General features: G+C 38.7%; 2 protein-coding genes across 2 annotated transcripts in view; both read right to left on the bottom strand.

The window, feature by feature from the left end:
* itgb4 (integrin, beta 4) overlaps positions 1–6,742 on the bottom strand; it is a 66,393-nt gene extending 59,651 nt beyond the window's left edge. Inside the window, exon 1 of the mRNA XM_036579669.1 lies at positions 6,578–6,742. The gene's annotated coding sequence lies outside the window, so the exon portion shown is untranslated. The remainder of the gene's footprint in view (positions 1–6,577) is intronic.
* Positions 6,743–11,188: 4,446 nt separating this feature from the next.
* The window catches only part of LOC118814000 (SAP30 binding protein), a 37,884-nt gene continuing 21,572 nt past the window's right edge, over positions 11,189–27,500 (bottom strand). The window contains exons 5-11 of the mRNA XM_036579666.1: positions 24,455–24,543; positions 15,108–15,199; positions 14,955–15,015; positions 14,826–14,877; positions 14,493–14,551; positions 14,263–14,347; positions 11,189–11,878 (exon numbers count right to left, since the gene is read on the bottom strand). Coding sequence (XP_036435559.1) covers positions 11,697–11,878; positions 14,263–14,347; positions 14,493–14,551; positions 14,826–14,877; positions 14,955–15,015; positions 15,108–15,199; positions 24,455–24,543 — 620 coding nt within the window. The 3' untranslated portion in view covers positions 11,189–11,696. The remainder of the gene's footprint in view (positions 11,879–14,262; positions 14,348–14,492; positions 14,552–14,825; positions 14,878–14,954; positions 15,016–15,107; positions 15,200–24,454; positions 24,544–27,500) is intronic.

The following is a 27,500-nucleotide window of genomic DNA, read 5'->3' as shown; positions in this document are numbered from 1 at the left end:
CACATAAACAAGAGATCAGATCATAACTGCATTTTCACAGAGTATCAATACCCACAACACTCGCTTCTGTCCTGTTAAAGGATCATTAGATCAGATTTAAAATGAAGATACTGGAACACAAATTCATCTCTAAAGGTATCAGACAGTGAAGAGCATCAGACAGGATTCTGGATATTTTCATACGTTTTCAGATGGATTTGATAAACATATTTACACACAGTTATTTTTGTCTATGTTGTAATATTCTCCATACATTCCATACAAAATACATGTTTTAAATATATATGGGGCTAATATGGTAAAATATTATGAAATACATTTTATGTTTGAGATACATTTCAGCATCAACTGTAACGTGTTTGAAATGTATTTCAAATATATAAAATACACGTCCATGTATTTTTTCCATATGGGCCTCCAGGGTTCAGCAAAGTGGTCAATATCACTTAATCACAAAAAGTTTCTTAATTAACTATTAAATCATATAATTAAATTAGGATTTTAGATTTGACTTAAAAAAGGTATAAAATTATGATTTATGAGTTGCACAAACGCGTTTACATTAATCTAACACAAACATTTCAGCTATTCTAACATGCTGTGTTTAGTGTCGTAAGTACTTGAACTGGTTTGTTCCTCAATCCTTACCTTACATTTTTAGAGCCAGAGGTCATCACCTTAAATTTTATAAGTATTTAGGTTCACAGCGCAGATTAAACTAATCCAGCTCAAATAGGGCTTTAGATAAGCTACTTTTTCAGCTTTTACAGCTACATCAGTGGTAGATTTTGCTCTGTAACTCGTTTCTGGGTATCAGATTAGATCATTAATGATGAAAGTTTGCTAACATCAACTGTTTGGTAATCATTTTAATTACTGCACCTCCCCAGATTAAACTAATCCAGCTCCAATAGGGCTAAACTCATTCTTATTAAGACAGTAACTGTAACATATTTACAAGAATTTAAACTGTAATGTGTTATTTTACTTCATTACAGGATAAAGTAACACATTTTCACCTACAGCGTTCATTTTTCCCACAAAGAAAAACAGCTTAAACAGGAAGCTCCTAATATGGGCGTGACGGGAGGTAAAAAATGACACCTGAGGTCAAATTAAAGCATCCAAAAAATGATTAAATCAAATATGAAAAATTGTGCAACAGCTTTGGTGCAGTAATCACTCAGCCAAGCCCTTCACCTGAGAGGAGTCCTACCTGAACTCTACCTGAGGACCAGGTGTTGCCTCTGAGTCGGCACACGGTACTCATACTGCTCACACACACACACACCCACACACACAGTGAAACCATGGCAACTGAAATCAGAGGAACTGTGTTTTCCTGAGCCGAGCGCTCCCAAACGCTCAACACACAATGAGTCCTACATGAGTAAGTGTTGGGGTGTGTCCACACGGTGAGTGAGTCAGAGAGTTCCTCACACACACACACACACACACACACTCACAATGGGAAACATAAAGTCTATCTCAGGGGTACGACTTTTGGAAACGTCCCATAACTACTGTTTCCCTTTCACATCTACAATCACTCCCCCCAACTTTCACTGGTAAAAAGGGAAAATCCACTAAATATCCTAAATTCCTGCATAATTAAGTGGTTAAGATGTAATCAGAGTGGTTTGGTGTGAAACGCTCTGTTCTAGATAAACTTACCGAGTCAGAACTGTTCACAGTGGTGGTGATAGGAACCAGACGTCCACCTCTAAAAGCTCCCTCACAGAAAGTTCCTACATGAAATGGTTATGAATTCACTGCCTGATGACTGAGACACTGTTTTATGATAGTTTAGAGAACTTAAACTCCATTCATGGTGGAGGGATACATGCAGGGCGCTGTGAGGCAAAATAGTCCCCAAAGAAAACTTATTATTTCAGATTTTCCACTATTTTCCATCATCAACATTCCATATAAACTCAGAAGACTCGTGTAGGTTCACTGGTGGTTCTGGACAGTAAATAAAATGTCTATATTTGTGGTCATTAGTGTCCACAAAAAGGGTCTAAAACTAAATATATTGCTGCTTTAAACTTCTGAAAAGCTAAATGTCTTGTGTTTTATAATGTAACGTAAATTCTACTTTGTAGTTTCATGAAACAGCCAATCAGAACGCAGATAATGCACCATGTGATCAGGTTTAACAACAGGCTGTCATTTCCGCTGACTCATTTTTGGACACATCATGTATTTTTAAAATAAAACGTGCACAGCTCATTTGCTGGTAACCAGTGAGCTGATCCTGTTAGTCAGTTATGGTTAAAATTACAGCTCCTTGAACGGCTGACTGTGCTGGAGTTTCACCTCTTTGCCCTAAAATAGCACCAATATAGAAAAAATAACACCTTATGAGGACAGAAAAATAGAATAGAAGAAAAATTAAAGCTACTGTTCTTACTAAGTAGCAGAATAATCAAATGTGTGGGTCGTTTGTGAATTTCCTGCTGTAGCTGTTGAGCTGTCAGTCTACAAATACAGTAAATATGAGTATTTTCAGTCCACGCTGAGCAGTTCAGCTGATAATTCTGCACAATTTACCACTGAACAACTACAGATTATAAGAGTCCATCATTTGTCTCATTTTAACCAAATAAACCATTAATACAGTTAATAATCCTAGACTTATAATGCAGCAACTAAAGTTTATCTGCTATGAAATATTTCATATTTTCTATGAATTATTCAGGATCTACTAGGAATTATTTAGTATTTTCTAGAAATTATCCAGGATCTACTAGGAATTATTTAGTATTTTCTAGGAATTATCCAGGATCTACTAGGAATTATTTAGTATTTTCTAGGAATTATCCAGGATCTACTAGGAATTATTTTGTATTGTTTATGAATTATCCAATATCTACTAGGAATTATTTAGTATTTTCTAGGATTTATCCAGGATCTACTAGGAATTATTTAGTATTTTCTAGGATTTATCCAGGATCTACTAGGAATTATTTAGTACTGTCTAGGAATTATCCAGTATCAACTAGGAATTAATTAGTATTTCCTATGAATTATTCAACGTCTACTATGAATTATTTAGTATTGTCTAGGAATTATCCAGGATCTACTAGGAATTATTTTGTATTGTTTCTGAATTATCTAGTATCTATTAGGAATTATTTAGCATTTTCTAGGATTTATCCAGTATCTACTAGAAATTATTTAGTATTTTCTAGAAATTATCCAGGATCTACTAGGAATTATTTAGTATGTTCTAGGAATTATCCAGGATCTACTAGGAATTATTTAGTATTTTCTAGGAATTGTCCAGTATCTACTAGGAATTATTTAGTATTTTCTAAGAATTATCCAGTATCTACTAGAAATTATTTAGTATTGTCTAGGAATTATTTTGTATTTTCTAAGAATTATCCAGTATCTACTAGGAATTATTTAGTATTTTCTAGGAATTATCCAGGATCTACTAGGAATTATTTTGTATTGTTTCTGAATTATCTAGTATCTATTAGGAATTATTTAGCATTTTCTAGGATTTATCCAGTATCTACTAGAAATTATTTAGTATTTTCTAGAAATTATCCAGGATCTACTAGGAATTATTTAGTATTTTCTAGGAATTATCCAGGATCTACTAGGAATTATTTAGTATTTTCTAGGAATTGTCCAGTATCTACTAGGAATTATTTAGTATTTTCTAAGAATTATCCAGTATCTACTAGGAATTATTTAGTATTGTCTAGGAATTATTTAGTATTTTCTAAGAATTATCCAGTATCTACTAGGAATTATTTAGTATTGTCTAGGAATTATTTTGTATTTTCTAAGAATTATCCAGTATCTACTAGGAATTATTTAGTATTTTCTAGGAATTATCCAGGATCTACTAGGAATTATTTTGTATTGTTTATGAATTATCCAGTATCTACTAGGAATTATTTAGTATTTTCTAGGATTTATCCAGGATCTACTAGGAATTATTTAGTATTTTCTAGGAATTATCCAGGGTCTACTAGGAATTATTTAGGATTTTCTAGGAATTATCCAGGATCTACTGGGAATTGTTTAGTATTGTTTATGAATTATTCAGCATCTCTTATAAATAATTAAAATGTGCAGTGTGTGTGGCTCCATGATTGGGGACCACTAGTCTAAACAAAGAGTCATTGTAAAGGATCTGGAAAATCAGGCAGTTTGATGTAAATTTATTAAATCATATTCATCAAATCATGCTACTGTTGGGGTCAGTTTCCTGGACAGGGCTTGAGCCTTAGCGATGCTAACTGCAGTGCTAACAGTGATTCACTGTTGAAAATCACTAATAAAGTCTGAATTTGGGACGAATCTGAGTCTGAGAGCAGCTCATGATCTCCTCTGGGTCTAAATGCTTACAGCCTAACTAAAGTCCTCCTCATAAAGACTCCACCCCCTCTGAGCTGCAGGTCTATGAATGCTGTCAAACAATGACTCACAGCACAATAGAGACGTTCTAACTTCTCTCTTCAGCCTTCTCCAGTGTGTGCAGCTGCTTCTGCGCCTAGAACCAATTATTCCCACACTGTCCAAAAGGAACAGTCTCCTCTGTTAATAATGAGTCTGTGCTGCAGTAACAGCCTCTACTCTTCTGGAAGGCTCTACACTAGATGTTGAACATTGCTGTGAGGATCTGACTGAGCGTTAGTGAGGTCAGGTACTGATGTTGGATGGTCAGTTCTGGCTCACTAACATATCCCAAAGGTATTGGATGGAGCTCCATCACTCCAGGGAACACAGTTCCACTGCTCCACAGCCCCATGCTGGGGGGCTTTATACCCCTCTAGCCCATGTTGAGCACTGGACATGGAGACCTCAGGGCCATGTGCAGCTGATCCAGAGCGTCTCGTTCTATTGGTCAGTGGTCAACAAATTCAGGGACCAGAGAACACCAATGAATTTATTTTATTTTTAAATTACACTTTGGTGTTATTTGGCCATTGTCTATTCAAAATATGCCAAATACAGGCACTTTTAGTGGCAAAAAAAATGAAAAGCTATATCTATATATATGGACAGACAGACAGACAGACAGACGGATAGCTATTACTATTGGAACAAAACAACAAAACCTTGCCACCACTTTGGTGATTTTGTACATTTTTTACAGAATTTGAAAATACCAGCTGATCTTTACAACGTGGCAAAAGTTCATGATGAATGAACCAACAGAAATGCTCCAAAAGTGCTTGGAAAACTGTAGCTCCATTGACCTCCATTCAAAATTAAGAATGTTTTAACGCATTTTAATATTTTTATGTGCTTTCCTTCCCCTGTAAATTTACCATATTTTAAATATGAGTTGCAGTGCATGCTGGGGATTGTAGTGCACTGCAAAACAGGCTCATATTAATAGAAAATGCAAATACTTTTGTGGGCCAGATAGACTTGAGCTGCAGGCCTGATCTGACCCTGGCGCCTCATGTTTGACATACGGGCAGTAGGACTGTCCAGAAACTTTTGAACAGTGCACACTGCAGTGGTGCACCCTCAGTTCTTCAGCAATTTCTGCTATCATCTCTATGGGATTCTGGTAGTATGTTAGCGCTAAGCTGATGGCCATTTGCACAGACACATTTCGTTACCCTCCTGTTATGTTCAACTGTGAGGAACAGCCATAATGTTCCCTGGTCAAACTGACCCGATGCATGTGTGACCTCCAAAAGTAGTTAAAAAATATTTTTCTGCATAAATATTATCTTTAGCTGATTTAATACCAATTTAATCAATATTTAGAATAATCAAGTTTTTCAGTTTATGGTTTACTTATAATAATGCACTAATTTTTCAATGAAATCTTTTTTTTTAACAATTTTTAGAAAAACGTTTTAAATTGGCAAAATCTAGACATTCAACACATTTGTTTTATTTTTTCTTATTTAGACTTTTTTAACATTTTTGACACATTTTCTGTCATTATGCTGATTAATATAAACAAAACACCTCTTCTGATCTGGGTCAAACTGAATGAGCTGTAAATCCAGCAGAACATTTTTTAGTCTCCAAAATTTTAAAAAATGTTTTTCTTGTATTTTTACACTTTAAAACCAGTCAGTTTGACCCACAACATAACAGCTGGGTTAAATGTTGATCTGAGTCTTGTAAAAGCTGGTAACAAATCAGTCTGAAATCAAAGTGTAATGGGCTGATTAATCTAAACAATCCTAATGATGTTGGTAGTTAATCTACCGTGTGAAGCCTTCAGTCCAGCTCCTGAAGTCCTGACCAATGAGAGAGCAGCTCAGCTGAATCTACTTACATACCACAGAGAGAGAACAATCCTGATTGGATCATTTTCTGTCAAGATTTTAATCCTTTTGCTTCCAACCAGAACTGAACAGTGTAATAAGAGCATTACTGCAACACTTCGAGTTTGAAAACAACAACAGATTCTATTAAATAAAAATGAGCTAAAAATGACAGACATACAGATGTTTTCTTTTTTATGGAGCTCTAGGCATTTAGAGAGGCCTCTAAGACAAAACTCCCCACCTCCATGAAGCACAAGCAACAGTGAAGAGACAGCAAACACAGAAAAAGCTTCAAAAAACTGAAAACACAAACTTACCTCTAAACAGCTGAACCCCTCAACAGTCACTCGCAGCTCATCAGAGTCACTTCATCTCAGTTTCAGTGCCGTAGTTTCCTGATTCTAATCACTGCACCAGCTTTTATGGATCAATATTCCTCCGATCTGTCCGAACTCCAACGGCTTTCCCAGCCAGACTGAGCCTCAGTGCACAAGAATGAGTAAGACCCCCCCTCTGCCCCCCCATCGCTCTTTCAGAGCGCTGAACACATTAACATGACAAAAGTCCTCCAAATAACTCAGCCTGACTTTGCACAGCAGTGACCTCACTACAGCTGGACAACTGCACTCAGACTTCACCACTTTAACACGGCCAGTATATTAATTTACTAATCAAAGGCTGTATTTATTTATAGTAATCTCACTTTTATTAACCCTTTAAAGGGGAAATCCACCCATTTTTAAGAACTTCTGCATCATTAACTGGTTAAGATGTAAACAGAGTGGTTCAGAGTGGTTCAGAGTGGTTTGGTGTGAAACGCTCTGTTCTAGATAAACTTACCGAGTCAGAACTGTTCACAGTGGTGGTGATAGGAACCAGACGTCCACCTCTAAAAGCTCCCTCACAGAAAGTTCCTACATGAAATGGTTATGAATTCACTGCCTGATGACTGAGACACTGTTTTATGATAGTTTAGAGAACTTAAACTCCATTCATGGTGGAGGGATACATGCAGGGCGCTGTGAGGCAAAATAGTCCCCAAAGAAAACTTATTATTTCAGTAGTCATGGCGACCCCTGGTTCCTATCACCACCACTGTAAAGACATCTGAACCATTTCACACCAAACCACTCGGAACCACTCTGTTTACACCTCACACACTGAATTATGGGGGATTTTTTTTTTTAAAATAGGTGGAATTCCCCTATAAGTCTTGAATTTTAATGAAGGTCGAGTACAATGAATGAAACACACTGAATTTGGAAAACTGGTGGAATTCTCCTTCAAATAGCAGCACAAAACATCAATAATACCCCAAGACTTCTAGGCAGTAAAGTAGGACAGATATTAGAACAGCGGCAGAAAAGGCCTCACCTGCTGCACGGACAGTGACTGGAAGCACAAGGTGGGTGTTTCTGATAAAGTGGAAAGCAAAGAACTCTGTGTTTTGTCCTGATATGAGCCCTTAATAATAATAATTTGTGTATTAATTTAATATTTTCAGTATTATTGTGGACACATGTCACTAATGTGCAGGTCTGACTGAGACAGGGACAGTCCTCCAGACTCTGAGAGTTTCTGAACAGCTGAAACACAGCTCAGTAGAAGTCAGATGGTCAGACGGTCAGAGAGGTGAGGGGTCCGCTCTGAACCCTGAGCCCACCTGGTGTACAGTGGTGAGGTGTTTCTGAGGTGGGTTTGGAATAAAGAGCACGTTCCTGGCATTGCTGAGCCCGAGCTGCTCCGGCTCTCTCGGACATCATTACACTCTGCTTCACATCTGCATTGCACACGTGTTCTACCTGGGCCTACATAACCTGTGTGTCGCTATCGTCTGTACATTACTGGTACACTGTGTATATTTTATACTGGCTGTACATGATATGTACATTGTCAGTGTAATATTTGTAAACTGTGTATTGTGTTTATAGTGTATTGTGTGTATACTGGGTATATTGTGTATGTTATGTATTGTCTGTATATGTACATTGTCATATCATGTGTATACTGTGTATATTGTGTTATGTATTGTGTGTATACTGTGTACTGTCTGTATAATACTATAGACACGCTGACTGAATTCCGTGTGTGTGTCGTCATACTCGGCCCATAAATCAGATTCTGATTCTGATTCTTCATCTCGAACTCCAACATTCCTCTGTGGGTTCCTGATAACTCGTCTGTGGGGCAGAACAGCCACAATCAGCTCACCATAATTCAAAACACACACCAGAACACACTTCTCTGAAATGCCTGACGTGCCGAGAGTGATGGGACGATTGTGTAAGACTGTTTATCAACAGCACTGAGCTCACATCACCTCCACCTCCACACAGCCCCACAGTAGTTACAGACACTGACTGTACGTTACTGTACACTGCAAACAGGTGACGAGGTGGTTCTGAGGCAGCTGATGTAAAAACTACACTCTTAAAAAAAAGGTTCTTTAAGGGTTCTTTAGTAAAGACAATCGTCCTCGTTCTCCAACCGTTCTTAAGAAGAAAGAAAAGACTCCGACGTTCACCAATGTTCTCTTATCTGGGGTTTGTTCTTAGGTAAGAACAGAACCTACACACACTGAAGAGCACAAAGGTGAGAACAGCTCAGATCTTTAGGAACACGTCATGAATCTGACGGAGACTTTTTCTTAGGATCCTTTATAAGAGCAAATTTAAGAAAAAGTTACTGGTGAATGAGCCCCAATGGTTCTATATAGAACCATTAACACTCAAAGAACCATTTACATGCTCTTAAATGGTAAAATGGTTCTCCATATTGATGGAGAACGTGTTGAATGGGGTTCTATGTAGATGTTGTTGAATAGGGTTCTGCTATTGTATAGCTTGACTTCGTAACAATAGCAGAACCCTTTTTGGTGCTATAAACAGGTCTACAAGTCAGGCAGTAATCAGATTTCTGCTTTACAACCAGCCAATAAACTCAGAATCAGACGTGACGTAAAAATCAAACATCATGAGCAGCTTTTTTTTCCAAACATCGAGTCACTTTGGCTGAAAATATGAACGTTCAATATCTAGAAAATGAAGAATATTTAACTCCTTCATTTGGTCAAGCGTGTGTTCGGTTTCAGTGCCGCTCCAAAAGTCCATATTAATGGTCCATATTAATGTGTTGGTCTTGCGGGTTCTGTGTTAAACGCTGCTCGCTGTTTCCGAGACAACGCTCTGTCTTCACACATGCTCAGACTGAGAGAAACGAAAGAAATCAGAGTGAGAGTTCACATGCACTGAGAAACCCCATTACTGACTCAGATCCAGCCTCTTTATCAGATTTACTTATCAGATTTATACACCTTAATCTGATCTGAGAAATCAGTGTGTTTACACAGCCGCTTAATAATCAAATAATTGCAGAAATCTGATTATGATCGTATTATTAAGTTTATGTATTATGCACATTCGGTGACACTGAAGAGGCTGCTGTCCATTTTGGACATTTTTGACAGTCACCTGCATCTGAGCCTCTGTTTATCGGGGTCAGGAGTTATGAAGCTGCTGCAGTTATGAATCCTCGACAGACCGGATCATTCGGCGGTAGCTACAGAGAGAGGGTCCTCAACGAGCCACCGGTCTTATATGTAATGGTGTCTGGGCAGAACTTGCGCTTGTGAAATTTAATTCTGCATTACGTTAATCAATTTTCACACATGCTGCATATTCTGTGCACGACTGCATGCACTGCACCACATCATCCTTACTGTGATGACGTCCCAGTCTAAATCCGTAGGCGTTAATATGGAGCTGGTTCCCCTTTGCAGCTCTAACAGCTTCCACTCTTCTGAGAAGCTTCTACAAGATGTTGGAGTGTCTGTGGGAATTTCTGCCCATTCATCCAGAAGAGCATTTGTGAGGTCAGACACTGATGCTGGACGAGAGGGTCTGGCTCACAATCTCTGTTCTAGTTCATCCCAAAGGTGTTTGATGGGGTTGAGGTCAGGGCTCTGTGAGGGCCAGTCAAGTTCTTCCACACCAAACTCACCCAGTCAGGCCTTTATGGAGCTGCTTTGTGCACTGGGGCTCAGTCATGATGGAACAGGAAAGGTTCTTCCCCAAACTGTTCCACAAAGTTGGAAGTGTACAACTGTCCAAAATGTCTTGTTCTGCTGAAGCATTAAGGTTTCCCTTCACTGGAACTTAGGGTTCTAGACCAACCCCTGATAACAGCCCCATATCATCATCCCTCCTCCACCAAACTCTACAGCTGGCACAGTGCAGTCAGGCAGGTAACGTTCTCCTGGCATTCGCCAAACCCAGACTCGTCCATCAGACTGACAGATAGAGAAGTGTGATTGGTCACTCCACAGAATACGTTTCCACTGCTCCAGAGTCCAGTGGCAGCACTTTACCCCACTCCATCTGACGCTTGGCGTTGCGCTTGGTGATGTAAGGCTTCATGCAGCTACTTGGTCATGGAAACCCTGCCATGAAGCTCCCGGTGCAGTTTCTGTGCTGATGTTGATCCAGAGGAGGTTTGAACTCTGCAGTTATTGATCAGCAGAGCGTTGGTGACTTTGATGCTCTGTGCTCCTCAGAACTCGGAGACCCGCTCTGTAACTTTACGTGGTTTGACTCTTCGTGGCTGAGCTGCTGTGGTTCCTAAACGCTTCCACTCTTCAATAATACACTCACAGCTGATCGTGGAAAATCTAGGAGGGAAGAAATTTTATGAACTGACTTGTTGCACTGGTGGCGTCCTATTACAGCACCACGCTCTTTAGACTCATTCTTTCACTAATGTGTGTGAAGACAGGCTGCATGGCTAGGTACTTGATTTTATACACCTGTGGTAATGAGACTGAATGAAACACCCGAATCCAGTAAATACGAGGTATGTCCATATAGTGTATATACAAAATCCTGCACATACAGATGAATTCTCTGAAAGTGCAAGAAGAGAAAATTCAGGTATACAACAATGCAAAACATTTATTTCTAGCATGAGCAGCTGTGAAAAAGCCATTGATTCAGCTTGTCTCAATATGTACACATGAATAATCACCTCTGAAGGGTAAACAAAGAAGGTCTGAGGGCACAAAAATACCTGCTAAAAGAAATCCTCACTGCGCTGGTTCGACATTCTGTAATAAGAATTTAAACCAACCTTTGTGTTGTTTTGCTTCCTAAAGCTGTTTCTGAGCAACATAAATACACTTAAAATGGGCTCAAACTGAACAAAATCCGTGCAGAAAGACAACAAATGGCGTTAATTAAACTACCTAAGCTGTATAAAATTTCAGACAGATGGCGTTTGGAGGACGAGGAGGGCCGTAGCTTCTGTGTTTGAAATCTGAAGTTCTTGAAACTCGTCCAGGAAAACGGAATCAGTCTCTGAACGCCGGACAGCAGTTCATGGAAATAAAAAGAAGTCCTGAATCTGTAAGAAGCTCCCGTGAAGCTCAGGTGAGCTCCAAGTGCGTCACTGCTTGGCCTTTTTCAGGATGGTGCCCACGGCGGAGATGACCGTGGTCTTGGTGCCGCTGGCCGTGGTGGTGACTGAGACCACCCCGGGGAGAGTAGCTGTGGTGGTGAGAAGCGCAGGCTGAGCCAGAGTCACCGGAACCGCAGAGTCCCACTTACTCTTCCTTTTCTGAGCCTCGGCTGAGAGACACACAGAAACATACAATCAAACCGCAGCACTAATCAGAGTTTATCAATACAACTCTTCAGTGAAGGAAGACGATCTGCAGCCATCAGATACTTTAATTTCTCAATATTCTATTTATTATTTACTTTCACTCTTAAAGAAGACGGTTCATCAAGGGTTCTTTAGTAAAGAAAACGGTATACGGTTCTATATAGCACCAAAAATGGTTCTGCAATTTTTACAATGTCAAGCTTGTATACAAAACAAGAACCCTTAATGGTGCTATATGGAACCCTTTTCAAAAAGGTTCTATACAAAACCACCTACAGCACATTCTCCATCAATCTGAAGAACCATTTCATGATGTAAGAGTGTTTATGGTTCTATATAGAACCACTTTCTTTATTAAAGAATAACTTTCCTTTTTAGGTGTGTTGAATATCGTCACTTTCCAAAGAATAACAAGTTCCAAAATTGCAGCTTCAAGAATGAAAAATGTTCGTTACTTTTAAGTGAGTTAATGTAAGAGGTTTAATTCCAAGCAATTTTTTGGAGCATTTCTATTGGTCCATTCATCCGAAAATTGTCAGGGGATGTGAAGGACAGCGCTGAGCCAAACGACGCAGAAAAATAAAAATTGCAAAAAATGGATATTCTTATTTGAGACAGCGATGATATTCAGACACTCTATAAGACTAAAGGGCTTTACACACCAAGACCAGTTCATTCGCATGATAATAAATATTTTGATCACATGTATAACTGATTGTGTCTCGCACACCAAACACGATTTTTCAAACTGTGATTTTTGCAAACTTTCGCCAGTGACAGGAACTCTCTGACTCTGAATCTCAACTACCTCTAGAGTTGGCATGGCAACAACAAAGCTGACGTGTTCCAGCAAAGAGAGCTTCTTCTCAAACGCCTAAAGGATCAGATCCTCCAAAAGCAGCTCAGACGTAGTGAAATGTGGAAGATATCAGGGTTCGAGCTCCTGAATGAAGCGATGAAGCTCTTCACTTTCCAGCTGCTCTCACGTTTCCTAAATGATCAGCAGCCTCTCCAGCGTCAGCGTCTGCTCGCTCTGTGAGGAGTGAAGGATCTTATTCACACTTTAAGACGTTCTGCTGTTTCGTCTCGTGTGGAGCTGCGTCTCCAAAACCAGCTCAAACTCAGAGGAGATCTGAGAGTGAAAGAGCTCAGACAGTTTCAGCTCCTGCAGGAAGAGAAACTCTCCGCTCGGCTTTAGATCTTACAAACTGGAAAACACCCAGTACGCCGTCACTGTCCGGCTGATTCGTGAGATGCAAAGAACCTTCTGATAGACATTCTGCCTGTTTTTTTTTGTGGAGTGAACAAACAAAATTACATAACATTTTCATGTTTATTTGCATTACATCCTGTGTGTAACAGAACTTAAGATATTTAAAAAAGCTCAAAATGTTTATAAATAAAACTGAAATACATGGTAATGAAAAAACATCAGTTCTCTTCGTAGCAAGCTGCTTTAACCCCAGAACGCACATGCAAAGTGGGTCCAAATGACCCGTATCGGAATCGAAGGTTTCTTTAAAGAAAACGTGTCCTGCTTACGTCTTTTTCTTGAACTTAAATGATTTAAAGAACTTAATAATACACTAAAGAGCTCAAACTCCTGGTGTGCAAGACATCATCAGTTATACATTCATAAATTTATTACTGTTTATTGATCACCATTCCCGTGTGTAACAATCAGATCTCCATGTGCAATTCAGGTAAAATATAAATATTTTTTTGCTTTTTTATTTCTAATTGTTGATATTGTTCATTTTTGTGAACAGAGCTTTTGTGAAGGATAGAGTTTATAGTTTTTATCCTAAGTATTATATATATATATATATATATATATTATATATATATATAATTAATAAGGTTAATTACTTTGCTTGCTGATTCTCTTCTTGTTTGCTTTTCTTGAGTGCTCTGCTCTCCCTTTGATGCCGTTGGAGAATTTCCCCATTGTGGGACTAATAAAGGATTACCTTATTTTATCTTAAGGTTAAAATGAAGGTTATTTTCTATCCTCCTGTGTCCATTTACAGTAAGAAAGATTAAATTTGATACTATTTAAATGCATTAGAATTAGGAGATTTATGACAATATATGAAAATATGACGATATTTTGCAGCTATTGTGATAAACTTCTTCACAATATGCTTTAGCGGCATCTTAAGTACATGAAAACTGACCAGCTGCATGTTTGATTACAAAGAGCTTAAGTGCATGTCCATTTATGCAATCCTAGAATCGCCACTGCTGGGCGGTGTGTAAACATCTGAGCATGTAGTCTGCAGCCTACAGGACCTCCAACCTCCAAAAAAACCCAAAACAAAACAAAAAAGAAAAACAAAGAGTGTACCTGTAGACGTGGCGGTGGCTGTGTTGGTGGTCACGGTGGCCGTGTTCGTTGTGTTGCCTTTCTTTGTTCCTGTTACAAATTCAATCTAAAAACAAAAGCAAAACATATATGCAAACATAAATCATCACAAATACGAATTTTCACTAAATGTTGAGACAGAAAGTCACTGAAAGCTCTATTTTGTTACAAAAATAGGCAGCAAAAACAGCGGTGTGCCTCAGGGCTATCACCTTGGTCCTCTCCTTTTTAGCTTTTTCCAGTTTTTCCATCTCTACCTTCTGAGCTTTGGCTGTGGATAGGAATAAAAATGTAAACAGGATCAGCGTCTCCAAGAGTTACACTTTATTTTTCGGTTTTAATTTCTTTATCTAATGGTACTATGTTAGTCAAACATCTGCTTTAACTTAATGATTGTTTCCCTTCTTATTTTGTTGGTATCACAAACTGCCTGTTTTCATCGACTTATTTTTAAAGAATGTTGCATAAATAAAACTTATAGTCATAAACCCACAGCAGACTAAAGCCTATTTAAGAGTGAGTGAGTTCAGATGTGCGTGGCTCACCTAATGCTTCATAATATGAATCCTCAGCCCAACCGTGGGGGTCAAACATGTCCTACAGAGAGAAAAGAACACATTCAAATTAAAGTATTGATTAACACTGGAAATGCAAAACAGTGGCTTGTGACTTACTTTAGGGTAGTTGGTGCCGAGCTCATCGATTCCACAGTACTGGATCAGTTTTTCATAAATGCTGTGAAAAGGAAATGATACGTTGAGAATCTACAGAATCAATAAATCTTTAATGGCTCTATCTAAATAAAATACTGCAGTGAAAAGTCACACCTCGGATTGCGGAACTCTTTCTTCTTCTGTATGTGGCTGTTTGTGTCGAAGTCCCCTTGAAGCTTCCGCTCGTAAAGTTTATAGATCTTTTCCTGATCAATCAAAGAAAAAAACAACATATCAGGTCACTTTTATCGACATTCAACCCAAACCTTGCTTTACACGCTTTATGCTTTCTTATCGAATTGTGAAATAACCAGTACGGAGTGCTGGGTGACCGAACGCTCTTCTCCTCATTCAGCAGTTCCTGGTTGGATAACCAACTCTGAAGTAACTACATTTACTGGCGGAATACTTGTTTATGTTGATTATTGTTAACAATAATTTTAATTATTTACAGAAAAAACTGTGTAATTCATCATATTTTATGTTGTCTGCTGTTTTATAAAAGCCATAAGCCACTCGAGATGCAAGAGAAACAAAAGAATGTGTACGTGTTAATTATTTTTATTATTAAATACGCAGTTATTATTATTATTATTATTATTAATAATAATAATAATATCATCTTCCTTCATGGAGCATCTTTTACATATTAAAATGCAGCTTAAGCCCTACTAGGGTGGAATTCCTTTTATGAGGAGGTGGGTAATGTAAATATTACCGATATTTCTCATTTTAGTCGGTCATTTTTACAGACGGTGCTCTCCTGCGTCAGTAAAGATTCTGGCGCATTTTCTGTAAAATGAGCCACAAAAATAAGTTCAGGTTACATTAATTCTGTGTGAGTCGACAATACGCCACGTTAAATATGCCATCATATCCTGTGGAAATGGAGTTTCTTAAGTATGGAGGCTCAAAGAAGCACTTGTTTGTGTTCTTTGTGGCTAAAATCAGGCCGATCATGTAACGTTACTCTTCTGTCAAGTGTGCGACTCAAAACGTAAAAACTACAGAAAAGTCTGATTTTAAGCGGTGAAGTTGGCTGCTGTGAACTCCCAGCTAATGAAGACACTAATGACGCACTACATTCACTACAGATAGAAACATAAACAGTTAAAAGAAATAATGTCCAAATTAAAGTTCTGAGAACTTAAACTCCATTCATGGTGGAGGGATACATGCAGGGCGCTGTGAGGCAAAATAGTCCCCAAAGAAAACTTATTATTTCAGATTTTCCACTATTTTCCATCATCAACATTCCATATAAACTCAGAAGACTCGTGTAGGTTCACTGGTGGTTCTGGATAGTAAATACAATGTCTATATCTGTGTTGTAGTCATGGCGACCCCTGGTTCCTATCACCACCACTGTAAAGACATCTGAACCATTTCACACCAAACCACTCTGAATCTCTCTGTTTACACCTCACACACTCAATTACAGGGGATTTTTTTTAAAAATGGGTGGAATTCCCCTCTAAGTCTTGAATGTTAATGAAGGTCGAGTACAATGAATGGAATCAGTAGGAACAGGAGCCGGGCTGAGCGGCGCTGGGGATGTTTTGCGGACGCTGCTGTGCTGGACGCTCTGAGCGTCTCTGAATCGAGCCTTTGTGCGAGTGTGATTCTAGACCCAGACGGTCATTTTTGACAACCAGATTCCAAAAACTGTTTGGAAACGTGCCATGTGGTGCGGTCACTCAGCCTCTTCCTATCTGCTCACTCCACTGTGGTCAAAAGTTTGGGGACATTATGTTTTTATTTTGTTAACATTTCTGAAAACTCATCCATGCTTTTATCTCCAGTATAGCGGACTGCACTCTTAAAGTCAGTTCTTCAAAGGTTCTTCAGTAAAGACAGTGGTTCTATAAAGAGCCATGAACCCTCTGCATGGTGAAATGTTCCTCAGATTGATGGAATGTTGTATGTGGTTCTATACAGAACAGCACCAAAAAGGATTCTACTGTTTTTACAAGCCTGACATCATAACAACAGCAGAGCCCTTTTTGGTGCTATTCTATATAGAACCACATACAACATTCTCCATCAATCTGAGGAACCTTTTCACCATGCAAAGAACCATTAAGCATGTGCTCATAGTTCTATATAGAACCACTGTCATTATTAAAGAACCCTTGAAGTACCTTCTTTTTTAAGAGCGGCTGTAATGGTTTCTTAACTGGACTTCCCAAAAAGTTTATCACTATGTTTTTTTCTTGTTTGTCAAGCTAAAAATGTTGTTTACAAAGATGTTTACGTTCTTTTGAACTTTACATTTATTATCAAACTGCACTATTTGGAAATAGAAACAATACCATTCACATATGTGCAATACCCTCATGTGCAACAGCACAGCTGCTACATTCTATTATATCTACCCTTTTTATTTATTTTTACTTTTTTATAATTTTATTTTTAAATTGTTTCATAGTTTTATTTTTTAACTTTTTTATAATTTAAAATTTTCAAATCTTTCCTTTAAGATCTTGCATTTTATGGTGATTCAAAAAGATTCATCTGATTTCAAAATGATTTATTTCTCTTGTAAATCATTACAGATCAATGCAGTAAACTGTAAATGGTTTAAATGAGCATAAAGTTTATTATGTAATTGTAGAAGGTCTCAGTCTGAACCTCCTCCAGCTGTACAGACAACATCAACACCATAGTCAAACTCATCCATACTGGATTGAGCATGTCGGGTGTCGCTGCACTCTCGGCTCTTTCAGTGCGATTTCGGAGATCATCCAGTGTTGTGGAACCAACGACGAACGCTCTGAGCTGTTGGAGCTTCACTGCCCACGAAAATCACGCAGAACGCTCTTTCAGTTGGATTGTGATTGGTTCCTCGGCGCCTCACGGTTTTAAAAATATGGCCCTTTGAAATCGGATTAATCTTTTTGAATCACCCTGTATTTTACATTAGCCAATATTTTTGTTTTATTCCTAGTTTAATCTTTTTTGTTTACGCACTGTTAGGATTGCTACCCAATTTCGTTGTACCCTGTGCAATGAAAATAAAGTATCTTAAATCTTGAATCTAAGGCTGGGCGTTCATACATATTTCTAAAATGAGAGCAAACTTTACATCAGTTTGTCACAGAATTTCTTGCCTTTGGGTCGTGAGGCTCACACGCCACACAGGTTCCACCCCATTGAGACTGTTTCTGTTCCCGGAATAGCACAAAACATCAAAAATCCTTAAAAAAAGTTTGTTCCACTAACTTGATTAATATCAGACCAGTTACACCAGTTTGCAGTGGCAGCACCTTTGGTCTAAAATTAGGACTGCTTAACGTAAGATCTCTTACATCTAAAGCCGTCGCTGTAAATGAAATTATTACCGATCATGGTTTTGATGCTCTGTGCCTCACAGAAACGTGGATTAGACCCGATGAATACTTTGGTCTAAATGAAGCCCCCAGCACGATCACCTTTAAGCTTCAAACGAGCCCATATGGGAACAGCCAGCAGGTTCTGCGAGGATGATCTCAAAGCTCGCTGTGTAGTAGAGCGAGTGAGCACACTGCCAACATACGAGGCGGCCTGACCATTAAGTGCTATAAAAACAAATAAAAGCACTTTGAACTGTATCCTGAACTGGACAGGTAGCCAACGAAGTGAAGCGAGGACTGGAGTAATATGGTCTCTTTTCTTGGTTCTAATCAGTAACCTAGCTGCTGCATTTTGGAGTAAGTGTATATCATCAGCATAAAGATGAAAGCTGACATTGTGCTTCCCAATAATTTTACCTAATGGCAGCATGTATAGTGAAAAAAGGAGGGGCCCTAATATGGACCCTTGTGGAACGCCAACAAGACACGTCAGCAGAGGAAGAGAAATAGCTGGCAGTGTTCACTGACAAGGTTCTGTGCTTAAGATAAGATATGAACAAACTCAGGGCCTCTCCCTGTAACCCCACCCACTTTTCTAGGTGACATGTATGTCATGGTCAACCGTATCAAAAGCAGAGCTTAGATCCAATAACATGAGGATGGCGCAATTTCCTTCATCAACAGAAAGCAATAAGTCATTCGTCAGGAGGGCAGATTCAGTGCTAATTACAATCTATAGGCCGAATTCTCAGTTCTTACAGGAATTTTCTGACTTTGTCAAGTTTAATAACGTTTTTAAATAAAGTAATAATTGTCAGAGATTTTAATATCCACTTTGATAAACCACAAAATGCACTAAGTAAGGCATTTATATGTATCTTAGACTCTGTAGGTTTCACTCAAAATATAAAGAGGCCCATTTATTACTGCAGCCACACTTTAGACTTAATTCTGACCTTTGGTGTAAACATAGATCACTTAGCCGTTCTCCCCCAGAGCTCAGCAGTCTCAGATCATTACCTAATCTCATATGAAATTCACCTTCGTGGTAATGTGCGTTCATCACCAGCTATCATGTTAAGCGGACTATAACCTCCTCCACAGCTGGTAGCTTAATCAGAAACCTTCCACAATGATCAGCTTCAATCAGCTGCCAGTCTAATCCTACTGAATTAGACATTATGACTAAGTGCTTAGAGCCTATGTGTCAAACACAAGGCCCACAGGCCAGATCAGGCCGCTGACACAATCCTAGCCGGCCTGCGAAAGCATTTAATTTTCTTTTAATATTGTCCCATTTTACAGTGCACTGCACTACAGTCCCCAGCATGCACTGCAACGCAACGTCCGCTCTGACTCCCTACAGTCTATGGGACAGCGGTTACACCTCAGTTCTACACAGTTCCACACCAGTTATATCACCAAACACACTAACTGCAGTTCAGCCAATATAAACACTGAATGTCAGCTCAGCATTTTAGAAAATGAGCCAAAGTCTTAATGAACCTGGAGCAAAGAAAGGACGCCAGGGGTCTAGTTCAAGCAGATAGGTAGGTGTAACAGACTGAGCTCCTGGGGACGTTTACATTTTGAAGTATTTGTGTAATATTCCAAGGTCTACTACCAGGGTCTGTATTTTACTGTTGAGGTTTTTGTGTATTTTGAATAAATAACAGTCATTTTGGTTTATAGCAAAACGTTAATTAAAAAATGAAATAAAAACACAGGTGTTCTCTGGGTTCTCACGGATTTGCTGAGATTTCTTATTACGGCCCTTTTAGTAGCGGAGTTTGACACCCCTGGCTTAGAGGACACTTTTCAATCTACTCTAGATAATGTGGCTCCATCAAAAAGTGAAATAATAAGGCAGAAAAAGCTGCCTCATGGTTTAATGATCGTACTGGAGCTTTAAAACAGACTGTCAGACAAATAGAGCGAAAATGGCGCCTCACTAAACTAGAAGTGTTCCAGTCCACCTGGAGGGATTATAGCCTTATAGACTATAGAAGAGCACTTACTGCAGCACGCTCAGCCTCTCTCTCCTCTCTCATAGAAAACAATAAGAATAATCCTAGATTACTATTTAGCACGATCTCTATATTAACTAAGAACCAAACAGTTACTGAACCACAGATGCCATCAGCCTACAGCAGCAACGATTTTATGAATTTCTTTGGTGATAAAATTGAAAAAATTAGGCAGAACATTCAGAACACACAGTTAAACTCTACAAACCTGCTGCCTTATAATGCCAGTCTAGATCTTGAGAATATTGTAACTGCAGAGAGGAATCGTTTACCTTACTTCAACAAAATGAACTAGTTAAAATTGTTTCCTCCACTAAATCCTCTACTTGTATGTTTGATCCGATTCCAACAGGTTTACTCAAAAAAATTTTGCCAGAAATAACCAAGCCTATTCTGTCAATAATAAACTCCTCTCTGAGCCTTGGATACATCCCCAAAATCTCTTAAACTAGCAGTAATTAGACTCTGATTAAGAAAGTGAACCTCGATCCCTGTGAACTATCAAATTACAGACCTCGAATCTCCCCTTTATATCGGCTACGCCGATGACACCCAGTTATATCAGCCAAACCAGATGATAAACTTAAACTTAATTAAAGCCAAAACAAACTGTTTTGTCTGTTTTCGGTGAGCAAAGACATCTACATTAGGAGGAAGTCATGTGCGATGATGTTAGTCACTAAATGATTAATATATTAAACATATTTGAGGCTTTGAACATTTTAAACTGATCTTTTCTACATTCTGATGTGCTTTTTATTAGATTCAATGATTAAGGTCATATTTTATTATTACAGCACTAACATATCCTGAAACTGTTTTTATTTATTCTCAGCATTTTTTAGTTTTCCGGCTGTCAGCCCGGCGTGTCCTGAACTTCAGTTTCGGCAGAGTGTGTTTATTTTGGTGCATCACTAATATCTACAGCCATCTGCAAAAGTTTGGGCACCCCTGAGAAAAGAACACACCAGCACATTTCAATTCAAAGCTACTGCTGATCTGCTGAATTTACCATTTTGAGGGAAAAAATAAAACATAAAATGTGAAAGTTTTACATTTTACTTGGCAAAGACAGTAATTGTGCATAAAAATATGCAAATAAATGCTGCGTGTGAGTGTGTGCAAGAGGTGTTTCCTTATTTTAATTTTGAAAATCAACAAAAAACAGTATAATCTGACATTATAATATACATATATAAGGCAGTACTGTCACTAATATTGGCACTAATACTTACATGTGTGACATTTTCTTCTAAATAAACCCGGTTATGCTTTAATAAGGTATATTACAGATTAAACATGATCAGTGGAATTAAAAATTAGGTGTTCCCGAACTCTGACGTTAACATCCTCTCTGGACGTGACTGTAACTGACGTGAGAAGATGGTTCGAGGCGGATTTGCTGGTTTAAACACTCAGAGAATCTGAAATCAGAGGAACAGCTAATCTCCAGCTGCAGGTCCTGATCATGTCGGAGCTGCAGGAATGCAGAGCTGCAGGCGCCGGAAATTCATCATCAATACAAACCAGACTGTAACTCAACCAACACCTAGAACACGGAGAACCACACCCTAATATACAACACAGAGAGATAGAGAGAGATAGAGAGAGAGAGAGAGAGAGAGAGAGAGAGAGAGAGAGAGAGCGACTCTCTCACTGTTTGTAAGAGACTTTTTTGTGTATATAGCAAGGAAATGAACACAAAACCTTCTAGCATTTTTGTATTCAACTAATTTGCATAAATAAACTCCCATAAATCTGTGATCGGCTGTATTTTTCAACAATGAATATTTTGCAGCGGCTGCAGCTTCAGAATATTATGAAATGTCAAAGTCACAGTTACAAAACTCTGCAGAGGGCTTATTTATTTATATATTCACTTATTTATATTTAGTAACCCTTTTCATTCTGCTGCCTCCTGCACTTTACATACACATACATTTCATTGCATCTCTACATTTTTATAGTTTTATATTCTTCCCTTTTCACACTCTTACATTTTTCTATTGTATATTCTGTTTTTCATGGCAACGGACAGTCATAAAAGCATTTCACCACTGCTGTACGGCTGTGAGTGACCAATAAAGCTTGATTTAATTTGATTTTACAGTTTAAAAGAACGTTTGCAATGTATAATTATTGTCTGTTGAAGCTCAAGGCCAACTGATTGCATGTGGTAATAGGGGGCCGTAAAACAATCATTCCACACTGAGAATATATATGCAAATCCATAACATTATAAAACAACTATTTTATATATGTATCCCAAAAACGCAACAGATATTGCTTCAGTGTCTGTCATACTATGCACAAACCAAAGAACTCATTCTACTGCAGTATGCAGAAATCATTTACTGCCGAAGTTGCCAAGTCGGTTCATTAAGTTGCTATATTTGTACCTCATCTAATTGACTCTTAAGTCAAATTGAACAATTAATAAAATGAGTATTACTAATAAGTAGACAACCAAAACGGCAACCTTTAATTTAACGTCTTTCATACTATGAACATATCAAAGATGAAGTCCAACTACAGCAGCATTTTAAATTGGCAGTTAAATTGACCAAATCAGCTCATTTGTACCCAGTCTGATCGTCTCATGAGTCCAATTTAACACATAAAATGATCAATTCCAATGAGTAGACCAAAAACGAAACACTTTTTGAATCAAAGTCTGTCACGCTATGAACGTGAAAAATAAGGTCCATTTGAAAGCCTTAAAACTTTTCAATGCCGATTAAAGTTCACATTTGTTTCATAAAATAGCAATGTTGGGTGAACTTGCAAAGCAAGCTTGGACCCTGCAAATCGCCGCTTGTGGCTATATTTATTAATATTATTCATATTTTATAAAATGATGGTCTAGATAACCTAAAACTGACTCAGTGAATCATAATTCAGGTAACGTTACCTTAATAAATGTGACTAAAATAATACATAATGAAGTTCATATTGGGAAGGAAACTTTTGAAATTTTAATTTTAGCACCTTTTGATATTGGGCTGGGGGTGTCAGTGAAAAGCGCTGGCGGGGGGTGGGAGGGGTTTGGTGTGTGGGCCTGCATTGCTGTTGAAAAAAGTCTAGTGGAAACACTGAATTAACGTTGTTTAATATCTTCCTAAAGTCAGACTGTTAGCTTTTTTGAGTGTAGCAGGTCTGTTACAGCATACAGGAGACGATATCAGCCCACTGATCTGACTGATTTCAGCTCTGAACAACAGAGTGATATAAAGTGCAGGTTTAAACTGCTCAGAGAAATACAGCCAAATAAAACAGCAGCGCTGAGGAGGAGGAGAGAAGTAGAACAGGTTTTAGCAAGAAGGTTAGAGATAAACGAGTTTGGAGGAACAGCTGAACGCTGGAGTTGGCGTGAGTCACTCAGAGTGTGAATCCATCAGATGATGAAGGAGTGAGGACTTTAAAAACCAACAGATCATCAGAGAACATCAGACTCGAGCTTCTACTAGCAGAACTTGTTTCATTTTGATATTCTAAGTCAAAGTGCATAAAATTGGAGATTTCTGCAAAATTAAATGCTTAAGATGTAAACAGAGTCGTACAGAGGCGTACAGAGTCGTTCAGAGTGGTTCAGAGTGGTTTGGTGTGAAACGCTCTGTTCTAGATAAACTTACCGAGTCAGAACTGTTCACAGTGGTGGTGATAGGAACCAGACGTCCACCTCTAAAAGCTCCCTCACAGAAAGTTCCTACATGAAATGGTTATGAATTCACTGCCTGATGACTGAGACACTGTTTTATGATAGTTTAGAGAACTTAAACTCCATTCATGGTGGAGGGATACATGCAGGGCGCTGTGAGGCAAAATAGTCCCCAAAGAAAACTTATTATTTCAGATTTTCCACTATTTTCATCATCAACATTCCATATAAACTCAGAAGACTCGTGTAGGTTCACTGGTGGTTCTGGATAGTAAATATGTCTATATCTGTGTTGTAGTCATGGCGACCCCTGGTTCCTATCACCACCACTGTGAAGACATCTGAGCCAGTAAGTTCCTCTGAAATGAAGAAAAGTGGATCAGTCCAACCCCCCAGATGCCTTTAATTAAGTGGCGAAAGATGAGTAGGCAGGTAAATACACACCTGTAGATGGCTGGAGCAGCGCCCAGGCGGTTCTGGTGGGATCCGTATCTCTTCAGGAGACATGTTCCTTACTTTCTCTGAAAACTGGGCTGGAAAAACAAAAACAGACAACAGAGAAGATTAAAAATTCAGCCTTTAAAAATGAATATCTGGACTTAATAATGTGACCATATGAGCAAAGCCTTGAAATGACTTCATACTGTAGTACAAACACATCAACTCAGTCATCATCATTAATAGATTAAAGTTATTCATTTAATTGACACCGATTCGATGAATCAATGGCGATTAGTTGTTTGCATGAAAACATTCATAGATACACTTTTTCTGCAAAGCATTTTTGTTTGAAAAGTCTGGGTTTATCCAATTCCTATTGTGACAATGCTAATCACTAGCATCTCTATGGGAATCAGTATATAATGTTAGCACCAAGCTAACTGATGTGTACTTTAACTGCTCCACACTGGATTTAATGCTACTTTCAGCGGCTTTACACAAACAAACACATCTGAGCTGGTAGGACGTTCATCCCAGACTCGCCCCTCATGCGATGCCCATGTCAGCTCTATTGTTAAAACTTCCTTTTTCCACCTGCGCAATATCACCAAAACGACTGTGTCGTTCCCAGTTTGCTGCTGAATCTCTTATTCAGGCGGTCACCTCTAGATGCCTGGACTACTGCTACCAGCTGCCATGAGCGTTATTCGTTACTCGTTTTACGTTTATTCCTTTTTTTTTCTCGCAATTACACTGAGGCCTTAAGTCTTGCTGCGCAAACACCAAGTCTCTCTAATATTTGGATATCCATGTGTTTGAACAGCTACATCCGTTCCAGTGTAATAACAGATCAGATAGTCTAGGTTAAGTTACAGGAGTCATAAAACTTTTATATGGAGACTCACAGTTTAAATGTCCTGCCACAGCCCATAACTGAGTACTGTTGCAGGGAAATCCAGTACAACACAGCATTTTTATCAGCATTTTTGTGGGAATATGTTTACATAATATCTATAGACAAGCATTAATTTTACTGCCCAGATACTGACACAGAGTACATATCAGTAAACATACTGCACTTTATTATTTAGGTAGGAACCTGCGCTGCTGCCATTGTGAATAAAGTGCAGTATGTTTACTAATATATCTCTCTGTGCTATAATATTGCTTTTAGAAACTCCCCAACACATTATTTTTAAACAAAAAATGATTAATCATTAAAGAGGATCTATTACGCTCATTTTCAATTATTATAATTTTATTTAGGGGGTCTTAGAATAGATTTGTTTGCTTCAATGATCTAAAAACACTGTTTTCCTCAGACTGTTCATCTCTATTCATCCTCTGTCTGATACGCTCTGTTAGAGCTCCTGTGTCTTTAAGTCCCGCCTCCACATGAGCCAAGTGTGCTCTGATTGGTCAGCTCGCCCACTCTATTATGAGTGGTTGACCAGCAGAGCGGCATCCTGCTACAAGCTCCACCCCCACAATGCTGTGTCTGTTCCCACAGCGGCGTCGGTTCTGCCATATCAGTTTGATTCAGAGTTGATCCTGAAAGTCTGGTAGAACAAGCTAGTAGACCCGATCCACCTTCGCGAGCTGGACCGGAGCCGGACGTTTCAGAGTGGGAGGCTTTTACTCTGTAGCTCTCTGTGTGAGGGGGCCGAGCTGGACTGTGTTATGAGATGATGTCATCCTGTAACAAAGGAAAAGGGCTGGAATTCCAACGAGGCGTTTCAGCAGCTGAGAAAAGTGGGTTCTGGAGGGAACTTTGAGGTTTGTGACCCAAAAAGCTACAAAACACACTGAAGGACAGAGAAAAAAAATGGAAAAGCATAATAGGTCCTCATTAATAACATTAATAAAACGAAGTAATTATCATGATCCCTTTATGTTTTTATTTATGATGTAGTTTTTTAGGGTAAACATTGGCCAAAACTGTCTGTTGTGTTTTGCCACTGTATCGTATCGCGAAGTCACTGACGATATTCCGACAAAAGGCTTTAACATCTTTCTACTTCATCTTTTAAACTCTCTGAAAGCCTCTGCAAGGTTTGTTATTGTTCAGTTAAGTCTATTTTTATTGTTTTGAAATACAAAAATGTAGATCAAGGTTAATAAAAACATCACTGCACAGAAAAATGTACATTTGTTAGTGATTTTGGTCGCTCACACTCCACACATTCCACCGTTTTGTATCAGTCAACAAACTCCTGGCCTCCGTTTAGGCTTTTTTACCAAAACCTTTGACCTTCGGGGCCATTAAAACACTCCCACTCCTTCAGGAGTCCTTCCAGGACCTCAGAGCTTCTGAGCTTCTACTGAACAAATTCCTCAGCAGTGGAATGTGCTGCTGAGCGTATCTGTGGCTGGTTGGAACAGGTCACTGCCGAATTTCCTCTGACCTTCCCTCTTTTCTGTCTCTCTCTCCTTCCTCTCACGCTTTCTCTCTCTCTCTCCCTGTTATTCTGGGCGAGTCTGAGGCAGTAAACTGCGCTCGCAGGGCAGGGCCGGGTGTGGCAGAGCAGATCTGGCTGTCGGCCCAGAAAGAGGAAAAAACCCACAGACACGAACATGTGAAGAAAAAAACAAGCCCTGCAGCTATAAAACCTGCCGAGGTGAACGAGCAGCAGGGTGAGAAAGAAACACGAGGAGATACAGAGGCAGTCGAACATTTGGAAGGTTATTTTTAACACTTCTGAATGACTGTGAAGGTCTAAAATTATGAAATAACAAATATTTAGTGTTCATTTCAGTTCGGAATATTCGGAATTTGGATTATTCATCTTTTTTAAACCATTTGAGGACGTACGTCATGCCGACAACACAATCAAGTAGCGTGCGGTCAAATCTAATTATAAAATGATAGAACACAGTTTTATTATTTATCAGTTTCATCTTGCCGTATCTTTATGACCAAACTCAAAGATAATTGCAGTTAACAAACAAAACTATTAATCAGTATGATCTATAACACCAATAATCAGAATAAAACAATAACTCTAATAATGTGTCCAGTACAAAAGTGGATGTACTTATTTTTCATGCA

This window comes from Colossoma macropomum, unplaced genomic scaffold (assembly GCF_904425465.1).
Source record: "Colossoma macropomum unplaced genomic scaffold, Colossoma_macropomum, whole genome shotgun sequence".
Taxonomy (NCBI): Eukaryota; Metazoa; Chordata; class Actinopteri; order Characiformes; family Serrasalmidae; genus Colossoma; species Colossoma macropomum.
This window is presented reverse-complemented; position numbering and strand designations above follow the sequence as displayed.